The sequence below is a fragment of the Bidens hawaiensis genome, unplaced genomic scaffold, assembly GCF_021521415.1.
Source record: "Bidens hawaiensis isolate Kalapana, Puna unplaced genomic scaffold, B.hawaiensis_p1.1 tig00009570_1, whole genome shotgun sequence".
Taxonomy (NCBI): domain Eukaryota; kingdom Viridiplantae; phylum Streptophyta; class Magnoliopsida; order Asterales; family Asteraceae; genus Bidens; species Bidens hawaiensis.
The window spans coordinates 663,666-689,108 of NW_027491715.1; the positions used below are offsets into that span (position 1 = coordinate 663,666).

The 25,443-nt window shown below is 40.1% G+C and overlaps 1 protein-coding gene across 1 annotated transcript; it reads right to left on the reverse strand.

Annotated features, from left to right (window-relative positions):
- Positions 1 to 4,186: 4,186 nt before the first annotated feature.
- Positions 4,187 to 6,694, reverse strand: LOC143532978 (small ribosomal subunit protein uS2-like). The gene is made up of 5 exons (XM_077027875.1): positions 6,493 to 6,694; positions 5,101 to 5,363; positions 4,807 to 5,004; positions 4,504 to 4,720; positions 4,187 to 4,405 (listed from the first exon to the last, which is right to left on the reverse strand). Exons 1-5 carry the CDS (start codon positions 6,620 to 6,622, stop codon positions 4,317 to 4,319), a joined length of 897 nt encoding a protein of 298 aa, XP_076883990.1. The 5' UTR covers positions 6,623 to 6,694; the 3' UTR covers positions 4,187 to 4,316.
- Positions 6,695 to 25,443: the final 18,749 nt, after the last annotated feature.

Sequence of the window (25,443 nt, forward strand, 5' to 3'; positions counted from 1 at the left end):
GAGGTCGAGGGTTGAATAACTCCTTACCTGGCCGCGTGGCGCTCAGAATAGGGTGGCCTGGCGGGTAGACCTCCACAAACCGATCCATCGTTTGCTCCAAGATGGGCAACTCGTTCTCATCGAGAGCACGAGTACCCATCCGAGCGGGACCATCACTCTCCCGCGGCTGCAGGAGAGACTGCAAGTCGTTTCCCTCTGAAATAAAAAAAGAAACAGTTAGAAGAAAAACCTATATCAACAAAGAATACAGAGCATACCTTACGGAACAGAGTTCAAACCGTATTCGAGGACGATGGGAATCTGGGACGCCTCCTTCCACACCCGGCTCATCCCAAGCATCACCATCCCAGACTCCGCAAAGCGGTACACCGGAGTCTGGATCCGGGAGATCTTGGCGAACCACTCCGCCTCCTGGTGGTTGAGGGCGTGAAGGGCGGGGAGTGCTCTCCCATTCTTAAACGTCATCGCAAGGGGGACGACGCGAGCGGAAATATAGAAAAATTCCCGCTTCCACGACCGAAGACTGCGCTCGGTAGCGCAGATCTTCAAACCCTTGATCCGATTGACCAAGGTGTACCACCCCTGGATGCACCTCCAGGAGTAGAAAGTCATCAACCGATCAACGTGGGGCTCCACGCCCATAATGAGGCATACCCACTCAAAGTGGCGGATCTTGGCGATCGCCATCGGGTGTACCTCCGTCAGATGCACACTGTGCCTCTCCAAGACACGGTATACAAACTTCGTCAATGGGAACCTGAGATTCCCATAAACGAAGAATGCAGCATACACCCCTATTTTGCTCTTTGGGGCATCGTACACCGTCTGGTGTGGCTCCGGAAACTCAGGCTCGAACGACTCGAGTATGAACTTCCGGACGATGTACTGAAAAAGCTCGGTAGGAAGAGCGCACTGGCACTCGCCAGCAGTGCTCTTGTCGTCCTTTTCGGACGTCGACGTCGGGTTCTCGACGAACAACTCAGACTCCTCGGCAGTGGCCTCAAAATAACGGGTAGAAGACATGTTTCGGATGTACAGAAAAACGATTTCAGAAGAATGCTCGACGGAATAGTGAGTATTCGCCGGAAATCGTTTAGAAGATGAAGAGAGAAGTGAAAGTGTGGACTAAGGTGCACCCTCTCGCCCTTTATATACTCATCGCAATTAATGCGATGAATTTAATGCGGAAGAGAGAGAAATCGCAGGTGCAATGAAACTATGACACGTGGCAAAGAGCAAGCTGGCAACAGCTGTTGAAAGGACGCGTGCCATTAATTTCGAGGCCACGCGCCCGAAAAATCGCGCCCACGCGCCTGGAAAAGCGCCTGGAATGACCATATACTGTCACGTCGCCATAACTTCCTGCACGTCCTGACACTGTCAGAAGAAACCGTCGGACGACGTTTCAACAGTTTGGACTGTTCTTATCCTTTCACCAACTCTTCGAATTTCAAAAAGATTCAAAAGTAAGCGGGAAAATACCCCTTACCTTGGCAACCAAGTAACTATAAGACAGGTGCGAGTACAGTGTTAAGGCAAAACCCTTCACATACTTAGCACCTGCAGGGAATTGAAACCAAGAATACCTCGGCAACCAAGTAACCATAAGACGGGTGCGAGTACAGTGTCAAGGCAAAACCCTTCACATACTTAGCACCCGCAGGGAATTGAAGCCAGGAATACCTTGGAAGTAAAGTAACTATAAGACGAGTGCGGGTACAGTGTCAAGGCAAAACCCTTCACATACCTAGCACTCCGCAGGGAATTGAAACCAAGAAGGATCTTCTGGGCAGTGCTTGCGGAAACGGGAATAACATCCCCGCATAGCGGGAACGTCGAGAACTAGATTGTTTGAACCTCCAAGATGGAATTGGTTGTTTAAACATAATTGATCACTATGTTCAAAACTACCAAAACCTCATGGAGAATCTACACAAGTGGAACTCAACGCTCCTGACTTGCGAGGAGGTTACAGACCTACCCGCATCACACCCAAAGATCAAGCAGGAAAGTCGGGAATTTCTGCATGTGACATTAGGACTTCCGCAGGAAGAATCACCATGGAAAACCTTAAAACTAAAACCTTTTCAAAACCCCTTGTTTAAGTCCAAAAGTTCACCTCACTTATTAACAATTCATGAGAAGAACATTAGACTGGGGGGACTTGAAGAGGTAGGTCCCAGCAGAGCCCAGTTGGACCCGCAAGACTCACCTTGAAAAGGGACGTCTGCGCAGTTGAACCCGCAAGACTCCTTAACGGACGTCTGCGCGGTTGAACCCGCAAGACTTAACTTAAAGGGACGTCTGCGCCAAGACCAACTGGATCCGCAGGACCCACCATGCTCAGAGACGTGACGTCCTTACGCGCAGTTGCAAGCTGTTCCCGCAGGAAAAGCCTCCCAATGGTGAAGTACTCTGCCTGTTCCCGCAGCTGCGGATACAAGCCATCAGGGAAGGCTACCTGCGCAGCAAAGCTACACGCACAAGGCACTTAACTCTCATAATAATTCAGTAATGTCACCTGAAGAAGGAATGAGCAAAGCCGAGAAAACTCCCACCCAAATGAGCCAGTCCGTACGATATTGGTGGATCTTTTGTACTATACCTGACGAGGTATGGACAAAAGATCTGACCAAGGATACGACAGCTCACTGACAACAGTATGACGAGCAGCATGCTCTTGTACTGTATGTCACTATTAGCCGCTGCCTACTCACCAACCAGTCGGAGGACGTGCATAGCCTGCAGTTGGTGGAACAGGAATAGTACACAGCCGGCCTGGTCACTATCAGCCGCTGCCTACCCACCAACCACCAGCATGGCATGTGCGTAGCCCACAGTTGGCAGAACAGGAACACTATTCAGCCGGCTGTACCTGCTTGGAAACCTACCTTCGGCTATAAATACTCCAACACCTTGGAATGGTATCTCATCTTATCTTATATCTTATACCTGATATCTGCTCTAGTCATTCTCTTAATATACACTTATATTCAAGAGCAATCTAGTCTGATTCTCACGCCGGAGGGTGGTCACAAGGAGGTACCCCCCCTTCTCAGTGACGAGCTCACGGTGTCTGTTTTGCAGGTTATCAGAAGAACCATCTTTGCCGGATCTAACCCCTCGTGGGAAACATCTATTTAACCCCCAGATTATCCGTAATCTGCCCGGGGTCGATTAGTGTTTCTTCAGTAACCTTTAAATTTAGTAATGGAGGTTTAAGGAGTTCGAATATGCATTATATATACATCACTCATATATGTGTTTTATAACATATTAATATAGGATGAGCTCTGAAGTAAATTTAACTCGTATTTCAAAATTAGACGATGGTGAATATATAGTCATAAGTTTCAGCTCACCAGCTGATCAGTCAGGTTCTCAGTTTCCCCACGTCGTATATGATCTGTCGGGATCTCAATCTCCTCATTTCGAATCTAATCACCACTCTAAACCTTACCACGAGGACATCCAACACCTATCTAATAGAGAAGCAGCTCCTAGCATGGTATTTAGCGAGCCAACACTTATAATGATATAATCGTCATCGTGTGATTCCATAATACCGGCTAATTCTACTTGAGAGCTCAACATAGACGTCATTCTAATTAATGTAATAATTAAATTAATGTAATAATTAAAACTTGAAACAAACAATATGTTAAAACACTTTTCGCAAATATGTATTTAAAGTGGATGCAAACTCTTTATCATGTAAAACATTTATTCTATCCTACTTTATTCCAACTCTTTTTTCTACAACTGCTATATTACTTTTACTTTTATAACATATCAAGATTCTAATTGAATAGGAATAAACCACATTTTTTTTAAAAAATTTTGAAAGGCAATCAGACCTTACTTTTACCTACTCGTTACCCCAGTTATTGGTTCTTCTCGCTAATTTGTTATGTTTATATTTTGATTGTTGTTTATGTTTGAACTATGTTATGTGAATTTTGAAGCATGTGTGAGAACTTTCATATGTGAGCTTTTAAAAATTACATATGAAGATTCCGAACAGCTTAATATCGTTAGTCCCTTCTCCGCTACCGCTAGACTAGCACGTTTTACAACCGTGGTAACAGATGAAGTCGGGTTCAGAAAAAAAACTAGGTCGGGTCAAAACAAGTATTTAAGTGAAACCGAAAGTATAACGATAAGTCGATAACAACTTCCATCTCAATAAAACAACATAAAGAATTCCTAGTACTTGTAAAAACAAAATGCTTTACCCTGTCACAAAATTAAAGACATTCTATTTGATCTTAAAACAAAAATTTAAAAACAAACATCGAATTCGTGAAAGATTGAGCTTACTCCCAACCAGTTGCAGCAGCACCTTCAGCTGTTGGTACAGGTACCGCCACTGCTTCCCATCCATCAGCACCACCTGCAACCGGAGCTGAAAAAAATATAATAAATTAAGTCTAAACACTATTTGCATGTAAAATATAATTAATCAATTAATAACAATGTCATTGATAAGTTCAACTTTCTTACCATCAGCGCCAGTCCAGCCAGCAACATCTGCAGCAACAGGAGCGCCAGCAATTGGTGGTTGAGCCGCGTCAGCGCCCCATTGAGCATCAGGAATCTGAGAAGACCATTGATCATCGAATCCAATGGCACCGGTCCCATAATCCTTGTAATCTGCAACAGCTGTCTCATCCTCTTCTTCCTTAGCCTCCTCGGGTTCCCTGTAGAAGAACAAATCAACCTGCAAAAACAAGCTCGTTTTAAAAAATGTAAACCGTTGAACCAGACAAATGAAAAGTTGACAAATTTTAGATCTTTAATTAATACCATAATATCCCACTTATGCCCTTGGTTGATCACACCTCGCATCTGCAACACCATTCTTGCTAGAAGCCAAAACAAACAACCGATGCTGTGTTTTCCTTTGTTGTTAGCAGGGATACCGATATCAACGTATCTCATTGGAGAATCAGTGTCACAGAAAGCTATTGTAGGTATGTTTCCAAGTGCAGCTTCCTTAATCGGCTGTAAATAACAAAAAAAATAGTGACAATTTAAATAAAAAGATACATGATATAAAAACATAAAGCAAAAAGAAACTTGATAAACAAAAATACAAGCCTGATGATCGGTTCGGGGGTCAGTCAAAATGAGGAGACGTGGCTCGCTGAAAGAGGTCTGAAGCTGGTTAGTGAAAGTACCAGGAGTGTGGCGTCCAGCAATGGCGTGAGCCCCGGTATACTGTGCAAACTTGAGCACAGCTCTCTGACCGTATGGTCTAGCGGATTGAACAATGATGTCCTGTGGGTTCTCAATAGCAACAATAACCCTTGCAGCCATTTGAAGCTTCTCCCATGTCTTTCCAAGGTTGATAATGTAAATTCCTAAATGGCATTGGCACAAGATTTCTCAATTACATGAAACAACAACTCGTGATAACATGAACCGCTAAACAAAAGCTGATTAATGCTACTAAAAATGTGGAGGAAGCAATGAAATTATAGCACTCGTGTTAACAACACTGACATTATCAAACGGTAATTCCACATGCTTTATTATCAAAGTCTCTTCTTTAATAGCAACAAAATAGGAACTCGCTTATTATATATGAATGCATTTAGAGATGTAAACAAGCCGAGTTTGCTCATGAGCTACTTGGGATAGACTCGTTAAAAACTACAAAACAAGCCCAAGCTCAAGCTCTCAGTTAATAAACGAGCTCGAGCCCAAGCTTCACATATCAAGCTAAAGCCAGCTCGCAAGCCAAAAAAGAACTTTTTATTAATATAACTTTTATTTAATATACTTATAGAAAAACTACTATTATATATAGGGTTTGGATCAAATACAAATGAAATTAACATGGTAAACGTGAGAATCAAGTAGCGTAATTATATATACAAGTAGAGTAATTATGTAATTACTCTATGATATTAGTTATTACTCTATAATGTATTACATAATTACTCTACTTGATTATCACGTTTAGCACGTTAATTTCATTTGTACGTTAACCTTCCCCATTATATATTAATACACTAAAAATAATTAATTAATATTATTACATGATACATAAACATATATATGTAAATAATTATAAAATATATATAAAATACAATAACTAAACAATTATAAACAACAAACGAGCCAGGTTTCAGCTTGTCAAACTACAGCCGAGCTCGAGCTCGATCTTTGGAATGAAACTCTAAACGAGCCGAGTTTGAGCTTGTCAAATTCCTAAGTAAAACAAACCGACCTCGAGCTTTGATAGTGAAACACAACTCTAAACAAGCCGAGCTCAAGCCCGAGCTCTCTATAAATTAAAATGAGCTTAAACACAATTAAATGTACAACGTAATTCAATTGAACATAACATTATAGTTTAATCCAATGTTTTAAAACACCATTAGCTAAACCTAACATATTGAATTAACATAACACAACATAACATCTTATATAATAATAATAATAATAATAATAATAATAATAATAATAATAATAATAATCAAATACCGTCGTTTCGGCGCTTGAACACGTAACGTTCCATTTGAAAATCGCAGTTTTTGGTGCCGAGGTGGACTTCGGCGGAAAGCATCATTTGTATATCGGCTTCTTTCGTTGACAGAGCTTTCGGTTGCGCCATTGTTGCCGGTGGCTTTGCGACGGCGCCGGTGGATAGAAACTGAAGGTTTGATTAATAGTTTGTGGTGACGGTTATAAACCCTAGGGGATATTGTTTTACGAAATGGCCCTTGGTTATGTAAGTTTGATACAAATGAAACCTTATTGTTTTCTTTCATGTTAAATATAAAATAATTTGACGAGTCACGTTGGTCAACTCTAACCAGACTATGTTGTTTTAACCAGACTCGTGTATTGTATATGAATCAATCAAATATGTGTTTTAAGTTTTTAACGTACTATTTCTTTCGATAGTTCCAATCAGCACAAGAGCAGAACTCTTTGATGTAACGGTAGGATGAAAATCCGGGTGGGTTCAGGTGTCGAACTGATAACCTCACAAAGACTAGTTCAAATCATTTTTTTTTATCGTTATCTATTAATCCATAAAAGCTGACACAAGTGAATATCGAAACTGGGTTTCTATGAAAAAAAACCCAAACCTTTCTACTATTAGGGCGCATGTGAAGATTGGTTGTTCAAATAACATGAATGTTGAAGGCCACTACATAACACACATTTATCAACTAATTTTTTTTTAAATAACTATTTCCACAAGTATTTATATCCTATTTATAAGCATAATTTGGTAAGATTATGGTTACTAGAATAACATCATTTCTAATTTTAGATTTTTAATTCAAGAAGATAAGAATTATTATTTTTGTTAAAATTCGTGGGTCTTAACAATTCCAAATACACATACAATATGTTTCTCGAATGCAAACGGCAACATGCGACCCTCTTCTAGCTATGCATTGTTTTTGGCATTGATTAAAATAACATCGGTCAAGTTTCCAAGTTTCTCTACACGCTTCACCAATCATCATCATGTTCCCTAATTCGTTAGTCATATATTGAGCAATAAAAATAATTAGTAAGTCATTACAAGTGTGTTATTCATATTTCATAAGGTCAGAATGAAAACATTAACGCTTTATACAAATCAAGTAATGTATAGCTTACCAACAATGCGAGTATGAGAAATATTGCAACACAAAGCTTTATGGGTAACATGCTTTGATGCTTATGATTTCTTGGTATATTGAAACTAAAAGATTATAAAGTAAATGGTTCTTTCAGGTTATTTAAACACTATATATTTATATTCGAAGAATTTAATGTGCATGTGAGATAATATATTTTAATATTGATTAACAATAAATACATGATATTATATAATAATAAATGCATGATTTTACGGTATTAAATGTGACATACACCTCACCTAACTTACTTTAATTATTCATATTGTTCGGTTCGTGTATTTTAACCGAACCGAACTAATCAAAATTCATAAAGTAGTATTTTAATAGGTTTTATATATTAAAAACCGAAATTTTATTATTTTATTCAATTAAAACAGTAAGTTCGTTTATTAATTTGTTTAACTCCCGATTTAAGACCCTGTCATCTGGAACTTACATTTTCATCCATTTTCTTTTTCATTCCCGGTTTATAAGTCATACTTATTTTATTTTAGGATTCTTCATTTTCCCTCATGTCGATCGGCTCGATTCAAAAGTTTGTTTTTATTCGTTTAAGCTCGTCGTTTGCTTTTAAGGTAAGTAATTCATACCATGTTTTCTATATTTTGTTTTCGGGGTAACATGCGTACCACAACCTCAAAATTATGATAAATGATTTCCACAGCCACAATTCTATTATATGTGTTTATGTGTATTGCATGATTAAGACCCTATCATCAAGGTGTTTATTGTTTTGTGTTGGTGGTCTCATCCTCATTAGTATTGTTACACCCAACTTACGGCGGAATATGTCGAGGTGCACTTATTACACAGCAGCTCACAATACACAATTAATAATAATGACTATAGCTACTTAATTTATTTCATAAATCGAAGTACATCACAATACAAACAAAAAGAATACAACATATAACTTAGTTTTTTTTAATAACCTACAGTAAAACTAAATATCATCTCAACATCCAATTCTTCAGCTAGTAAACCTGCAACACGTGTTAAAATCAAGTTTGATCTACATAAAGTTTAGTGAGCAATACACAAGTTTAGAGGTATTAATATATTGTAAAACAAACAATTCATATGTCAATATGAACAATTAAAACATTAATGATATATGACAATTACCAAAATAATTTATGTGAACACTTTCGGTCTAGCATAAATCCAACTTACCGGGGTAATGTATGCATACTTGCTGAGAATGAGGTAGCCCAACCACCAAACAATATAACACGTCATCTATGAGAAATAATTCCATAAATGCATGCTATTGTGTCACACCCCCATCTTGGGCCTAAGAGTGTGACTCGATAGTTGGTACCAAATTTGTATATAAATCAGAGTTACGGATTATTAGTGGAAGACTTTATAAAACATGTGGATTTAAAGTTAAATATTTACATTACAAAAGGACGAGACGAAAGTCCCGTTTAGATTTACCTTTTTATAAGTGTTTTAACAAAATCGTCATATTTTAATATTCAACAAAATATCCGAGCCATCGGATTCTTGAGCCTTCGTCATTCAAGCTCTATTCTTGGTTACCTGCAAAATGTTATAAAAATACGTCAGCAATGATTGCTGGTGAATATGCTGACGCAAAAATATTTTCTTTTACTTAGTTACCCCTCGAGGGTTACGCAAGCCTCGGCCCATCTTGGCTTAGGAATAACAAAGTTAAAACATCATCATTATAAACTCGAGTCTCTACATTAGGTCACCCTAGCAAAACACCGCAGCGTTTCGACGTACTTAGGTACCATAAATATACACAAGGTCATTCTCACTCGAACACACTTTGGTTCGGCCCATCGTGGCTGGAGGTCGTGACCAGGCGTGGTGCGATGTGCCCACCGCATTTAACCACATATGTAAGGATCCAGACAAACGTATACTACAGCTTGAGGGCTAGGCTTTTACTCTTATTCATAATGTTTTTAGAGACACGTGGCCTCATGTAAAGTTTTACACATAACACATTTATTTGTTTGAAAACTAGTTTATAAAAGTGGGGCGTATTCACCTTTGATTGGGATCGGTTTCCAACACCGTCCTTGCGTCTCTTTCTTGTTATCTCGCACCTATAGTACGAGTATAACTATTCGTTAGTCGGATATACAATCCGGCTTAAGACCTTTAGTCTTTATTTTACCTCGATGAACTTTTAGTTCAATACTCTTTTTACTTTTAAAACCTTTAGTTAGAAAGGTAATAATAATAACACATTTATTATTTAAGAATACGTGGCCTCATGTAAAGTTTTACACATAACACATTTATTTCTTTTATTATTTAAGAATACTCTCTAAACTTAAATAATAATAATAACAAAGAATTTTATATATATATATATATATATATCATCATACACACACATATATATGTATATACTTTTTATTTCTCTTTCTTTTCTTTTCTTTGTTGTTTGTTTTCTTTTTATAATCATAGAGTATAATTCCAACTTAGGGCATTAAGCCTTTATAATATTTTATTATTATTTTAGTCGGGCATTACACTTACCTTTACTCGGCTTATAAATCTCTAGACACTCGAGCAGCACTTCTACGCCGCTTAGTCTTTTCAACACTCGCTTTGATCGCCACTTCTCTTCGGCACACTTCTCGAGGCACCAACACTTCACGGCACGCACTTCGAGATGATTGTCGGGATATAAAATCAGCACCATCTTCTTGTTCGGGATGTCGTCGAGGAGTGGTACGAATATCGAGGTATGGCACGGGAATCGAGGAATCGGGCACGGTTTTCGAGGTGGATCGAGGGTACGATTTTCGAGGTGTAGTGAGATGTTTAGTGAGAGAGTAGAGTGTGAATTTTGGTGTGTCAAATGGAGATCCCAGACTTGCTGTTTATAGGCAAAATCCGGGATCCCTTGGTACCCGTCGCGTACCGCGACGTAGCCCAGATGCGTCACAACGTAGGTCTGCCACGTGGCGTTGTGCCACGTGTTCACACGTGGCGGACGACATGCCACGTGTGGCCACGTTTCGGGACACGTGGCGACCGGTGTGCCACGTGTGGACACTTGGTGAAAAGGTGTCAGGCGTGTCAGGCAACGTCATCGCGGTACGCGATGACGTAGGTCGACGATCGCGTATCGCCGTTGACCTCTTTTAGAATCTTTGACCAAGCCCCATCGCGTTACGCGATGGGCTTGTCTTTTGTCTCGTCGCGTATCGCGGTAGGACAAGAAAACAGCATTTTCATTTTAGCCCTTAGAGTTTGGAAATTGGTAGAAGTAATCCCTTAACTTTGGAAACTTGACACTTTTGGCTCAAAATTCCCGTGATGTTACATCCTCCCCACATTGAAATAAATCTCATCCTCGAGATTGCTTCACGAGAATAAGTGGGGGTATTTCTTTCTCATTTCGGACTCGAGTTCCCAAGTATACTCGGGTTCTCGTCGGGAATCACATTTTACTTTCACGATTTTCAAGGTTTGTCTTTTAAGTTTCTTGAATTTTGAATCTTCGATTTGGATTGGTTGTTCTACGAATTTTAAGTTTTCGTTGATCTCAACATCTTTTAACGACATCGAGAGAGATTCGTCGGCTAGACATTTTCGCATATTTGAGATATGGAATACGCCGTGTATCCCTTGCATTTCCTCGGGTAGTCGCAGACGGTATGCGAAGGTACCAATTCATTCGAGTACCTCGAAGGGTCCAACGAATCGAGGACTTAATTTTCTTTCTTGCCGAATCGGACTACGCCTTTCCATGGCGAGACTTTCAAAAGTACTTTGTCACCAACATTGAACACTAACAGCTTACGACGGACATCTGCGTAACTCTTTTGGCGATCACGTGCTGTCTTAAGTCGTTCTCGGATTTGAATAACTTTGTCGGTAGTTTCTTGGACTATTTCGGGTCTAGATAATTGATTATCTCCGGTTTCAGACCAGCACACGGGCGTCCTACATTTTTGACCATATAACGCCTCGAATGGTGCGGCTTGAATGCTCGTGTGATAACTATTGTTATATGAGAATTCCATTAGGGGTAAGTGGTCATCCCAACTTCCACCTAAGTCCATCACACATGCATGGAGCATATCTTCCAACGTTTGAATTGTCCTTTCGCTTTGCCCATCAGTTTGTGGGTGATAGGCAGTGCTAAGGTTTAACTTCGTACCAAGCGCTTGTTGAAAGCTTTTCCAGAAGTGAGACGTGAAACGACTGCCTCGATCAGAGATTATAGATAGCGGTACTCCATGCAATGCGACAATGTTGTTTACATATATACGCGCTAATCTATCCATTGAGTACGACTCGTTGATAGGTATGAAATGTGCGGACTTTGTTAAACAGTCCACAATCACCCATATAGCATTATGTTGTCGAGTCGTTTTAGGGAGTTTGGTAATGAAATCCATAGTAATTAACTTCCACTTCCATATGGGAAGTTCGGGTTGCTGGAGCAGTCCCGAAGGCTTTTGGTGTTCAGCCTTGACTTTCAAACAAGTTAAGAATTTCGCCACATGCGAAGCGACATCCATTTTCATTCCATTCCACCAATAGTTCGCTTTAAGATTATGGTACATTTTGTCGCTCCTGGGATGCATCGTATATTTGGACTTATGAGCTTCTTTCAAGATTTTCTCACGCAATCCTCCAACAATTGGTACCCAAATTCGGTTTCCCATTCTAAGAATACCATCATCACCTTTGACTAGCGAGTCATGGTGCCATTACGTTTCTCATCAAAGATTTGGTTTTCGTTGATCGCTTGAGTTTGAGCGGATTTGATTTTGTCAACAAGATCGATTTGAAGTTCTAGCCTTAACGCTCGGACTCTTTTGGGCTTCTCATATTATTTACGACTTAAGGCATCAGCCACAACGTTGGCTTTACCTTCATGATAAACTATTTCGCAGTCATAGTCGTTGAGAGTCTCCATCCAGCGTCGTTGGCGCATGTTGAGCTCATTTTGATCAAAGATATGCTTTAAGCTCTTATGATCAGTGTACACGGTAAATCTTACTCCATAGAGATAATGCCTCCATATCTTAAGTGCGAAGATTATGGCGCCTAACTCTAGATCGTGAGTTGTGTAGTTCTTTTCGTGCACTTTAAGTTGACGAGAGGCGTAAGCGATTACCTTCTTTCGTTGCATTAATACACATCCCAAGCCGGAATGAGATGCGTCGCAAAAGACAACGAAATCTTCAGTACCTTCTGGCAAGGCTAGTATAGGAGCTTGGGTAAGCTTTTGTTTAAGTATATCGAACGCCTCTTGTTGCTTTGTTCCCCAATCATATTTGATATTCTTTCGAGTTAAGGAAGTGAGGGGAACAATGATTCGTGAAAAGTTTTCGATGAACCTTCGATAATAGCCGGCCAATCCCAAGAAGCTTCGAATCTCGGTTGGCGACTTTGGGATCTCCCACTTAGAGATGGCTTCAATCTTAGCGGGGTCTACTTGAATACCATTGATGTCGATAATATGACCAAGAAATTGCACCTCGTGCAACCAGAACTCGCATTTCGAGAACTTGGCGTACAATTTCTCGGTTCTAAGAATTTCAAGTAACGTTCGAAGGTGATTTTCATGATCGGCCTTAGACTTAGAATAAATTAATATGTCATCGATGAATACAATCACAAATTTATCTAAGTAAGGCTTATAAATACGATTCATCATGTCCATGAACGCAGCCGGCGCATTGGTAAGTCCGAATGGCATAACGATGAACTTGTAATGGCCATACCGTGTTCGAAACGTGGTTTTCGGAATATCTTCGGATTGGACTTTGAGTTGGTGATAGCCGGAACGAAGATCGATTTTGGAAAAGAAGCTAGCACCTTGAAGTTGGTTAAAAAAGGTCATTGATTCGGGGAAGTGGATATCGATTCTTGATTGTAACTTTGTTGAGAGCTCGGTAGTCGATGCACATTCGCATGGATCCATCCTTCTTCTTGACAAAAAGTATTGGTGCTCCCCATGGTGATGAACTTGGTCGTATGAATCCTTTCTCGAGAAGCTCGTCAAGTTGTTTATTCAATTCTTTCATCTTGGTTGGTGCGAGGCGATATGGAGCTTTAGCGATCGGAGCAGTTCCAGGAATAAGATCGATCCTAAATTCTACTTCACGATTGGGAGGAATGCCGGGAAGTTCATCAGGAAAGACATTGGCAAAGTCGGAAACTACAGAACGTCTTTGATTTCTTTGGGTTTCGATTCCTCGGTGACGTAGGCCATGAATGCTAAGCATTCTTGATTCAAACATTTGTTAGCCCTTATCATGGAGATTACGCTAATTTGACCAGCGTCTTTATCCCCTTCAATTCGTATGGTACGTTTATCAAGGGCTCGAAGTTCGACGGTCTTGCTATCGCAAAGGATACGAGCATGGTTGTCGGATAACCAATCCATACCCAATACAATATCAAAACCAGCAAGAGTCATGGGCAACAATTGAATAGGTAAAACGTATCCAGCTAAAAAGATTTTTCCGTTTTCTAAAGCTTTGGAGATTTTAACAATTTCGCCACTAGCGGTCTCGACGCTTAGAGTTTTATTAAGTTTGACTAAAGGTTCGTTTAATAGACTACAGAATTTATAATCTATAAAACTTAAATTGGCTCCTGAATCAAACAAGACTCTAGCATAGGCATTGTTAACAAGGAACGTACCAGTAATAGTTTCCAGTGTGTCGGCCGCTTTCTTGGCATCCAGGACGAAAACTCTTGCATTGCCCTTCTTGGGCTCGTTCTTTTGACCTCTACCACCCGCACTACCAGTCGCGGGCTTATTCTTGGGGCACTCGAAACTAAGGTGTCCCATTCCTTGCAGTTGTAGCAGGTCATCTTCTTCTTCCAACAATCAGCCGTGGCGTGGCCAGGTTTGTGACACGATTCACAAAGTCGCGGAGTCAAATGACATCTCCTATGATACTTCTTGCAAATTTTGCATTGTGGGAGGCCGGGGTTGAAGCCAGATCTTCGTTGGACGACTCCTTTACCCTTGAATCGAGTATTTCCTTCTTTCTTTGGGTCTTGAGTTGTTGCGATCCTTTTGTCTTCTTCTTTGTTGCGGATCATTCCGCCCATCAAGTACCCGGCTAACTCCATCGCGGAGTCAGCGGTCTGTGGCAAGTGCGACCTTACCATGTCACGGATCTCTCGTGGTAATCCCCATATGTAGCGTGTAACTTTTCTGGATTCCGGGGTAACCAGCTGGGGAACCAGGCGACAGTATTCGTGGAATTTTGTATTATACTCACGAAGGTTTGTTCCAACAACCTTGTGAGATAAGAACTTGGTTTGAATTTGGTCCGTTTCGTGCATCGGACAGAACTTTGACATCAGCAACTCTTTAAACTCGCTCCATGACATGTTGTACATAACCTCCCTTCCTCTACTCATTATCAAAGTATTCCACCACTCTAGGGCCTCACCTCTAAACATTAGAGCAGAGTATTGAATCTTTTCTTATTCCGAACACTTGCTCACAATCACGATTGTCTCCATCTCTTCAAGCCACCTCACGGTCGTGATGGCTCCCTTATCACCATGGAATTCCTTTGGCCCACAGTACTTGAAGTCTTTGAACGTACACCCACCTATTTTGAGCCTCTTGAATTCTTGACGAACGCCGCCATCAACGTTTGATTCATGTATACTCTCATCCATACATCACTTAACATATTACACACAAACTAGATTACACACATACACTTCATCTCTTGAAACACACCATCACCACCATCATTTCAGTCCTTCAAAAACTTCTTAACAACCCTCGTCAGTTTGTTGCATTTGTGAAGAAGCTTCTCTACCATCTTCTTCTTTTTCTCCCTTCCTCATCCACCTTCTTCCTCCAGTCATCAGTCTCGTGTAGAGCGCGATCCAGGTGTTCTTCATATGACTGCGGGACTATGTCGGGGTATCCATATTGTGGAGGTGGGTCGCGGTAACCAATGTCACCATCTCGTAATGATTCCTCGGTTCAGGATACGGGACCTCAGTCATATCGGATGCGAGGTAGAAGAAAGTCTTAGCAGCTTTGTTTTGCTCACGAAACTCATCGGCTTGTTCTTCTTCAGTTGGAATCACAACTTGGAACGGTGGGAAGCTTGGCGAAGGTTGGTTCTTGATCTTCTCAAGATACTGAACATACGGATCGACGGAACCGTAGCTTGGGTTATGGGAAGTGAGTGATCCATCCATGGATGTTGATATCTCGTTAGGATTGTCGGGATGCTCTTCTTCCGGTTTGGACTCTTCGACAGGATCCTCCTCTTCCTCGGGGTCCTCTTCTTGCTCCATAGGCTCTTCCTCCTCTTCCATATATTGAGTGGTCTCTTTGATCATTGGGGGCATTTTAAAACTCTCGTAAGGCATCGTCACCCTCATTCTTGGTTTGCGGGATGATCCTTCGCCATTGTTGGGTCGTGAGTGGACTTCGTTCATGGTGGAGCTTCCAGTAAGCCACCTTCGTGGGTCAGAGTGGCACTGCATCCAGTCAGAGGATGGGGTTCTTGGTTCTTCCTTTATTGGTCGGTTTGAAAGGAAGGCATATGATGGGTGTGCATTTGGGAAATATCCGGTGGGAAAGTATTACGGGATTTCCGATGGTTGATACGTTGGTATTTCGGATGTATGATATATAGGCATTGTGGGTGGATGATAGCTCGAGTGTCTTGAGGGTTCGATTATTGGTGGTGGCGGGCTATCGGGTAATTTAATTGGGCATTGCTCAGTCCTGGGGAAGTATATTGGTTTGGGACGTTCAATGTATTGGTCTCGGCTAAAGAAGGCCTCAAAGTAATCTTCATCCATGACGTCTTTTGGGAATTTGTAGTATTTCCTTGCTTTTCTTGCTTCACGATCATGATACTCCATTAATTTCTCATAAGACTTCTTTGATGGGTGGTTTAGAATGTAGAGAGGGAAAGAAAGGGTTACCAACCAATCTTATCCCTATTCAAATAAACAAGTAAAATATTTTCCTATGCTTGGATCGAAGCTTGGGTATTGTTTTATGATACCCAGTTCGCTAAGATCGATGGCTCTGATACCAACCTGTCACGCCCCTATCTTGGGCCTAAGAGTGTGACTCGATAGTTGGTACCAAATTTGTATATAAATCAGAGTTACGGGTTATTAGCGGAAGACTTTATAAAACATGTGGATTTAAAGTTAAATATTTACATTACAAAAGGACGAGACGAAAGTCCCGTTTAGATTTACCTTTTTATAAGTGTTTTAACAAAATCGTCATATTTTAATATTCAACAAAATATCCGAGCCATCGGATTCTTGAGCCTTCGTCATTCAAGCTCTATTATTGGTTACCTGCAAAATGTTATAAAAATACGTCAGCAATGATTGCTGGTGAATATGCTGACGCAAAAATATTTTCTTTTACTTTGTTACCCCTCGAGGGTTACGCAAGCCTCGGCCCATCTTGGCTTAGGAATAACAAAGTTAAAACATCATCATTATAAACTCGAGTCTATACACTAGGTCACCCTAGCAAAACACCGCAACGTTTCGACGTACTTAGGTACCATAAATATACACAAGGTCATTCTCACTCGAACACACTTTGGTTCGGCCCATCGTGGCTGGAGGTCGTGACCAGGCGTGGTGCGATGTGCCCACCGCATTTAACCACATATGTAAGGATCCAGACAAACGTATACTACAGCTTGAGGGCTAGGCTTTTACTCTTATTCATAATGTTTTTAGAGACACGTGGCCTCATGTAAAGTTTTACACATAACACATTTATTTGTTTGAAAACTAGTTTATAAAAGTGAGGCGTATTCACCTTTGATCGGGATCGGTTTCCAACACCGTCCTTGCGTCTCTTTCTTGTTATCTCGCACCTATAGTACGAGTATAACTATTCGTTTGTCGGATATACAATTCGGCTTAAGACCTTTAGTCTTTATTTTACCTAGATGAACTTTTAGTTCAATACTCTTTTTACTTTTAAAACCTTTAGTTAGAAAGGTAATAATAATAACACATTTATTATTTAAGAATTCGTGGCCTCATGTAAAGTTTTACACATAACACATTTATTTCTTTTATTATTTAAGAATACCCTCTAAACTTAAATAATAATAATAACAAAGAATTATATATATATATCATCATACACACACATATATATATGTATATACTTTTTATTTCTCTTTCTTTTCTTTTCTTTGTTATTTGTTTTCTTTTTATAATCATAGAGTATAATTCCAACTTAGGGCATTAAGCCTTTATAATATTTTATTATCATTTTAGTCGGGCATTACACTTACCTTTACTCGGCTTATAAATCTCTAGACACTCGAGCAGCACTTCTACGCCGCTAAGTCTTTTCAACACTCGCTTTGATCGCCACTTCTCTCCGGCACACTTCTCGAGGCACCAACACTTCACGGCACGCACTTCGAGATGATTTTAGGGATATAAAATCAGCACCACCTTCTTGTTCGGGATGTCGTCGAGGAGTGGTACGAATATCAAGGTATGGCACGGGAATCGAGGAACCGGGCATGGTTTTCGAGGTGGCTCGAGGGTACGATTTTCGAGGTGTAGTGAGATGTTTAGTGAGAGAGTAGAGTGTGAATTTTGGTGTGTCAAATGGAGATCCCGGACTTGCTGTTTATAGGCAAAATCCGGGATCCCATCGCGTAGCGCGACGTAGCCCAGATGCGTCACAACGTAGGTCTGCCACGTGGCAACTGACACGTGTCGCCACGTGGCAGACGTTGTGCAACGTGTTCACACGTGGCGGACGACATGCCACGTGTGGCCACGTGTCGGGACACGTGGCGACCGGTGTGCCACGTGTGGACACGTGGTGAAAAGGTGTCAGGCGTGTCAGGCCACGTCATCGCGTACCGCGATGACGTACGTTCAACGACGATCGCGTATCGCCGTTGACCTCTTTTAGAATCTTTGACCAAGCCCCATCGCGGTACGCGATGGGCTTGTCTTTTGTCCCGTCGCGTATCGCGGTTAGACAAGAAAATAGAATTTTCATTTTAGCCCTTAGAGTTTGGAAATTGGCAGAAGTAATCCCTTAACTTTGAAAACTTGACATTTTTGGCACAAAATTCCGATGTTACATATTGAATTGTGGTTGATGAGGTATAGATGTAAATAAGTAAACTTTGATAGGTACGCATGTTACCCCAAAAAGTAAAAGATGAAAATAGGGTGTGAATCTCTCACCTTAAAAATAGGTAAGTGGATATATATATATATATATATATATATATATATATATATATATATATATATATATAGTTATGGAGGGGTTATTATAAAAAGATGAGAGTGTCTAAAAAGTGTAGGAAGAAGTCTGGGAGGTTGGATCTTATCAATCAATGGTCAAGATGGAAAGTTGACTGAATTTGGGTTGTGTTTTATTTTAAAGACTTGGAAAAGTGTGTTAAAGGGTATAATCGTCTAGTGTGTTTTATTATATATGGAAACATTATTAATCTATTATTATCATATTTTAATCCAATTTTAAACAAAAGACAAAGAATATCATAATCTATATTACAGTGTGTTTTAGAATAAATTTTAATAAAAATTTAAAATCAACACAAATTTTAATCCAAATTTAAAACACATCATCAAAAACACCAAAAACTAAAACACACTAACTTGAGCATGATGAACTAAAACACACTTGTATGAATTTCTCTTCATTCTAACTCCTAACATAAAGTTTCCATTGAAGTTTTATAGGTGGCAAACTTCATTTAAATTTATTTAAAGCAAACAAAATACCAATTTACTCTTAGTTTAAAATATAATAATAAAATGATAAAAAGCAATAACAAAAATAAACCCTAACAGTATTCTACCACACACCCCCTTTATCCACGTTCCCTTCATCATCATCATTCTGAGTTCAATTTTTTTAGAGGTAAACTAGGAGAAAGTGGTGGAGCTTGAACCGGTGGGGGGAAGTGGCTCGCATTAGCCGACCACCACTATCTGTTTGAGTCTCGCAAAATGCTCTCCATTCTCAGCACGATCTCCGGCATGTCGAAAAAAATACCTCCAGAAAACCGACTCGTCGCCCGGATCCGGTGAACACCGCCAAAGCCCCACCCTCACACACGAATAACAGCCGCAATCGTTAACCGTGCGCCGCCGCCCATCACAAAATCTAGATTTAGGGTGTGAACGGTATTACGATATATTTGAAAAACAGATTACTGCGGAATGGTGGTGGTGATAGGCGGTGATGGTGGTGTTAATTAATTTGGTTGAACGGAATATTGAGAGAAGGAGAGACACAAGAAGATTATAATATGTTATAAATTAATACTAAAAATAACAAAAAGAACATGGACAATCATACCCTTATGTGTTATAATCAATCCAATGGTCTAGATCTTTTCCTACTCTTTTTACAAAAGTTTATCTTTTTATTTTAACCTTGCTCTCTCTCTCTCTCTCTCTCTATATATATATATATATATATATATATATATATATATATATATATACTTGAATTGTGAGATAAGCGAGCTGACAACCGAATTCAACGAAAAATCCCTAACATGAGGTCAAAACCATAAATAAATGCGAGTAACGATAATCAAATAAAATAATTAATTGAATCTAAGATTTTTAAACGAAAAACAGATAGCTCGTTTTTATGAGAGTGTTGGGTTCGTGTCCGACATGAATGTTGATTTGAGGTCAATTAGGGGTCCAAGATGACCTAACAAATACAAGCATAAAACATTGCAGAAAGAGAAGCTGATTCGGGTCAATTCAAGGTCTAAATGAAAAGCCCCAGTTTAACTCATAAAATAAATCCTAGATCGAAATCGATTAAATTGAACATGAAGATCCCCCGAATCCATTGAAATTTTTTGAGGGATTTCATTATAGGGTTCATAACTAACAATAAAAATCAAAACTTACTTGAGAATTGAATAAGGAAATAGCAGAATTAAGCTTAAAACCCGGTTGACTTTTAAAAGTCAAACCGTGAAGAACACTTGAGCTAGATCTTGAATTCGTGAAAGTGAGAGAATTTTGAGAATTGTGTAGTAGGTTGAACGACAATCCACCTTAGTTTATATATAAATCGGATTTAAAACATAGTTTTTATCACAACGTCTTAAAACTTTGTTTCAAACTCAAAAGTAATTAGGGTAAACACTCAAATAGGATAATTATCTTAAGTTTGATGATAGAATTCGTAGATTAACGATAGATTAGGCTAGGGGATATTCTAGAACTAAATATTTGAACATTAGATGAGATTAGGATGATTATTAAAGGATAAACGAGTCATAAACGAGTTTAAACAAGCTGAAACGAACTTAAACCACAAAATTGGTATGCACAAGCACTTGGTCACGTTGCGTGGCCAACCTATCCACCCTCGTCACGTGACATGGCAAGGTGGTTTCCACCAGACATCCATTTTTGACATATTTGGTCCCTGTAGTTTCCAGAATTGCGTTTTAGGATGAAATACATGTTTTTAGGAGATTTTAACATGTTTAAATAACATAAATTACTAATAAACACTTGATTTTATAAATAGTAAGAATCCGAATACAATCCCGATTCGGGTAAATAAATAACCAAAATTGACGGATGTCACAAGTATGATCATACGTCTTTCGAGTAAACTTGACCGAACTAGTATCATGGTGAAAAAACATATTTTGTTTTACTAGTTCTTGTTAGTACTGTCCAAGTAAACTTGACCAAACTAGTGTCATCGTGAAAAGACTTATTTAAGCTTTGCATGATTAATTGCTGTTAATACCACATTCGCATAAGAATTGTCTTTTTAATATTATTATATATAAAACCTTGTGTTTTGCTCACTCAACAACTAAAATCAACATCAACACTACGAGCAAATAAATTAACCGATGAATATCGTTGTTTCGGCGCTTAAAGACGTAACGTTCCGTTTGGAAATCACAGTTTTTGGTGCCGAAGTGGACTTTTTCGGCGGGAAGCATCATTTGTATATCGGCTTCCTTTGTTGATAGAGCTTCTATACGGTGGTTGACGATGGATTTGCGACGGCGCCTGTTAGAGATAGTGAAGGTTTGAGGGTTGGTTGTAACACCCTTGGCAAACACAACATCGTCCCACTCTTAGGCAAATCTCACATCGGTCGTGGACAAGAGAGATCCTTGGTTCATAAGTAAATGTCCTGCCTCTTCAATCACCAACGCGTTTTGGGCTTAGTTGGCTGTGGAACACATGAAAACTCCACAGTTAAGCGTGCTTAGGTGGAAGTAGTACTAGGATGGGTGACTTCCTGGGAAGTCTCCATCTGGGCAACCAAAAACAAATCCGTTAGCTCTTCATGGGCAGAGCGGACAATATTGGTGGTGCGAGGGGCCGGATGTTACAGGTGGTATCAGATCCACTCTTGTGTCGTTCGGGATGATGGGACACGCCTCATCGAGGACGATGAGTCCAAAGGGGGATTGTTTGTAACACCCTCGGCAAACACAACATCGTCCCACTCTTAGGAAAATCCAACATCGGCCGTGGACAAGAGAGATCCTTGGTTCATAAGTAAATGTCCTGCCTCTTCAATCACCAACGCGTTTTGGGCTTAGTTGGCTGTGGAACACATGAAAACTCCACGGTTAAGCGTGCTTAGGTGGAAGTAGTACTAGGATGGGTGACCTCCTAGGAAGTCTCTATCTGGGCAACCAAAAACAAATCCGTGAGCTCTTCGTGGACAGAGCGGACAATATTGGTGGTGCGAGGGGCCGAATGTTACAATGGTGGTGACGGTTATAAACCCTAGGTGATGTTATTTTATGAAAAAGCCCCTGATAATGTAAGTTTAATATGAATGAGATCTTGTTTTCTTTAATGTCAAATGCAATGCGACTTTCTCGTGTGTTAGGACATCACACTCCTTAAATTTGAAGAGCCACGTTATAACACTCTGGTCAGACTAAGTTGTTTTAGCCGGCACACGTTGGCTTCAGTGTTTGGCTTGAGTGTTTCCTTAGGAAACCATACCGTTGGCCGCCACTTGACAGTCATTGTGCCACCACAAGAGCATAATTCTCTGTCTTAACACACGGTGGGACAAAAATTCGGGTGGACTCTAGATTCGAATTGAAAACTCTGCAAAGCCTAGCCCATATCCTTATTTGTCATAATCCATCAAATGTGACACAAGAGGAGTTCGAATTTGAGTCTCCACGAACCCAAACTTTTCTACCACCAAGTCACAAGTTGAGATTGGTTGTTCAAAAAATAACTTGAATGTTGAAGCCCACTACATAACACACATTTATCAGCTATTTTTTTAAATCATTATTTCCGTAAATATTTATATCCTCTTCACAAGCATAATTTGTTAAGAATATGATTTGCCTAAGGCTATACGGAGTGGGTATCGATTTGCTGCCCAAACAGCACACGTGGCCAGGGGAAAACACCATCCATGATTCCCTTCCTTCTTGGTGCCGCTGGCGGTGAAGTTTGTGTGGAAATTTCCCCGCTCAAATTGCCGCTGAACTTTGTATTTTCTATTTAATTTATACAGCTACAACCTACAGCATACTTGACAAACTAAAGTAAATATATTTTCATGTTTTGTGTTCTTAGTGAGGAATGACCAGTTTCAAAAATGGTGGAATTTGAAAATTGGGAACGAAGACAGGAGGTGTTTGGTAGAGAATCCAGGGGGTGTTAGGTAGGTAATATGGACAACATATATATGGATTGGATGTACTCTTATTTTATTTATTTGTTTTTTAGTTACATTTGTATTTATCAGTTATATGTTTTTTAGGTTTTAAATTAAATAAAATTTATTCTTATTTTTTTATATTGAATGAATGTAATTATAATTTTATTGAATTTTTTATGTTAGATATTATAAACTTATTTTAGTTATATTAATTATTTTTTTTTAAAGGAGGGAAGTGGTAAATTGATGACCATTTCCTTGATATTATGGAAGAGAATGAAGTGGAGTGAGGTATGTTGTGACGCTAATGTGGTAGTGTGAAGTAATAAGTATAATGGTATCCACACCCTTTAGTCTTAGAATAACATCATTTCTAATATCGGATTCTTTAATTCAAGATGATAATAATAATGATTTTTATTAAAGTCTACGGGTCTTAACATCGCCAAACACACATACAATATATTCCACGAATGCAAATGGCAACCCGTGACCCTCTTCTATTTATGCATTGTTCTTGGCATTCTTTAAAATAACATGGGTCTAAGTTTCCAACTTTCTTGACACGCTTCGCCAATCATCATTGAAGAGGTATGCACCCGCCTTAACATCGAGCGGGGCGGGTCAACCCACAAGATATAGATAAAAGGCTTGAAATCAGGATGTCATGAAGACACAAAGCCAAAACCTATGCGCGTGGCGCATATCACATATGCTCACGCATATCACATATGTTCACGCATCACATATGCTCACGCGTATCACATATGCTCACGCATCATATATGCTCACGCATATCACATCTGCGCGTGGCGCATCTGCGCGTGGCGCATATCACATATGCTCACGCATATTACATATGCTTGCGCATATCACATCTGCGCATGAAACATCTGCGCGTGAGAATAAAGAGAAGACCTCGCGCATCCCCAGGATAGGCGCATATCACACATGCACATAATCAACCACGTCCTTATCCAAATCAGGATAAGGACAACCATGATTGTGCTCATCAGACAACCTTCCAGAAGGTATCCTTTAAGGAATAAAGAATATGCTGATGTTGACAGCTGCCAATGAAGGGTGGACAACTCAGCAAAACCCATGTGCTACCACGTGATTGCACATGGGTCAGGTGAAATACCTTGGTCAGAGAATAATCAATGAAAAAGCACCAGGTGTCCTAAGGACACGTGGCGCGAAGCAATAGGAGGAGGCCAAAAAGGCCCTAATTGGGTCTGAGCCCAATCATTGGAAACCCTAACACTATAAATACCACACCACCTCCACAAGGGGAGGTAAGCAAGAAAATACATTCTAAGTCCTTACTCACTTTCAGATTATTATTATCTTCTCCTACAATATCTCATTCTCACACCGGAGGGTTACCCCAAAGAGGACCCCTCTGTCCCTTTCTGAGGGGTAAGTTCACGGTGCTGCTCGTTTTGTAGGTGGAAGAACTCATATTCCGGAAAACCATCGGTGATATAGCACACTCATACCCGAGGAAAGTTGATCGTCTACTAGTAAGTCGATCGACGTTTCTTCATTGGCGCCATCACCTATTACAACGGCAACAAAACCACTATCTCATCAGTTCTCTCTGAAAATCTTCACCATGGTTTCCGGTGTTCGAAACAGCGATCAAGTTCTGGAGGATAATGAGCTTGAGGATGTTAATGAGGGACATCAGTTTCTGAGGGCGCCGCGTGATACTGCGCGCACCACCAGTAACCATCCCTTCATCACAACACCTCATAGCCAGACTGAAACTCCTACAGACGATCTCACGTTCCAAAATCTGACTGGTGCAAAACAAAAAGGACCAATGGGTCCGGAAGTTGAAACCAATGACCCTAAAGAATGGCTCATAAACGAACAACGGCGTTTAATGGACAAATACAATGAGCTGGTCAAACACAAAAAGTTAGCCGACTTAACACAAAGGCTCGCATTTGATAAACAAACCATCCAGGGAACAACAAAAAGGGCGGGCGCGCCGGAAGATGGTCACTCTGTTCACACCGAACACGCTGATTTTAGTGATGAGGAAGAAGTGCACAGCATGAGGAAGACGCGAGATACTCATGCAGGAGGTTCACAGCT

Coding starts and splice junctions, on each gene's coding strand:
- LOC143532978 (XM_077027875.1), bottom strand. CDS start 6,622: ATGGCGCAACCGAAAGCTCTGTCAACGAAAGAAGCCGATATACAAATG. Junction 4,721..4,806: donor GGCATAAGTGGGATATTATG/GTATTAATTAAA, acceptor TTGTTTTTGCAG/GTTGATTTGTTCTTCTACAG. Junction 4,406..4,503: donor TGGCTGGACTGGCGCTGATG/GTAAGAAAGTTG, acceptor TATTTTTTTCAG/CTCCGGTTGCAGGTGGTGCT.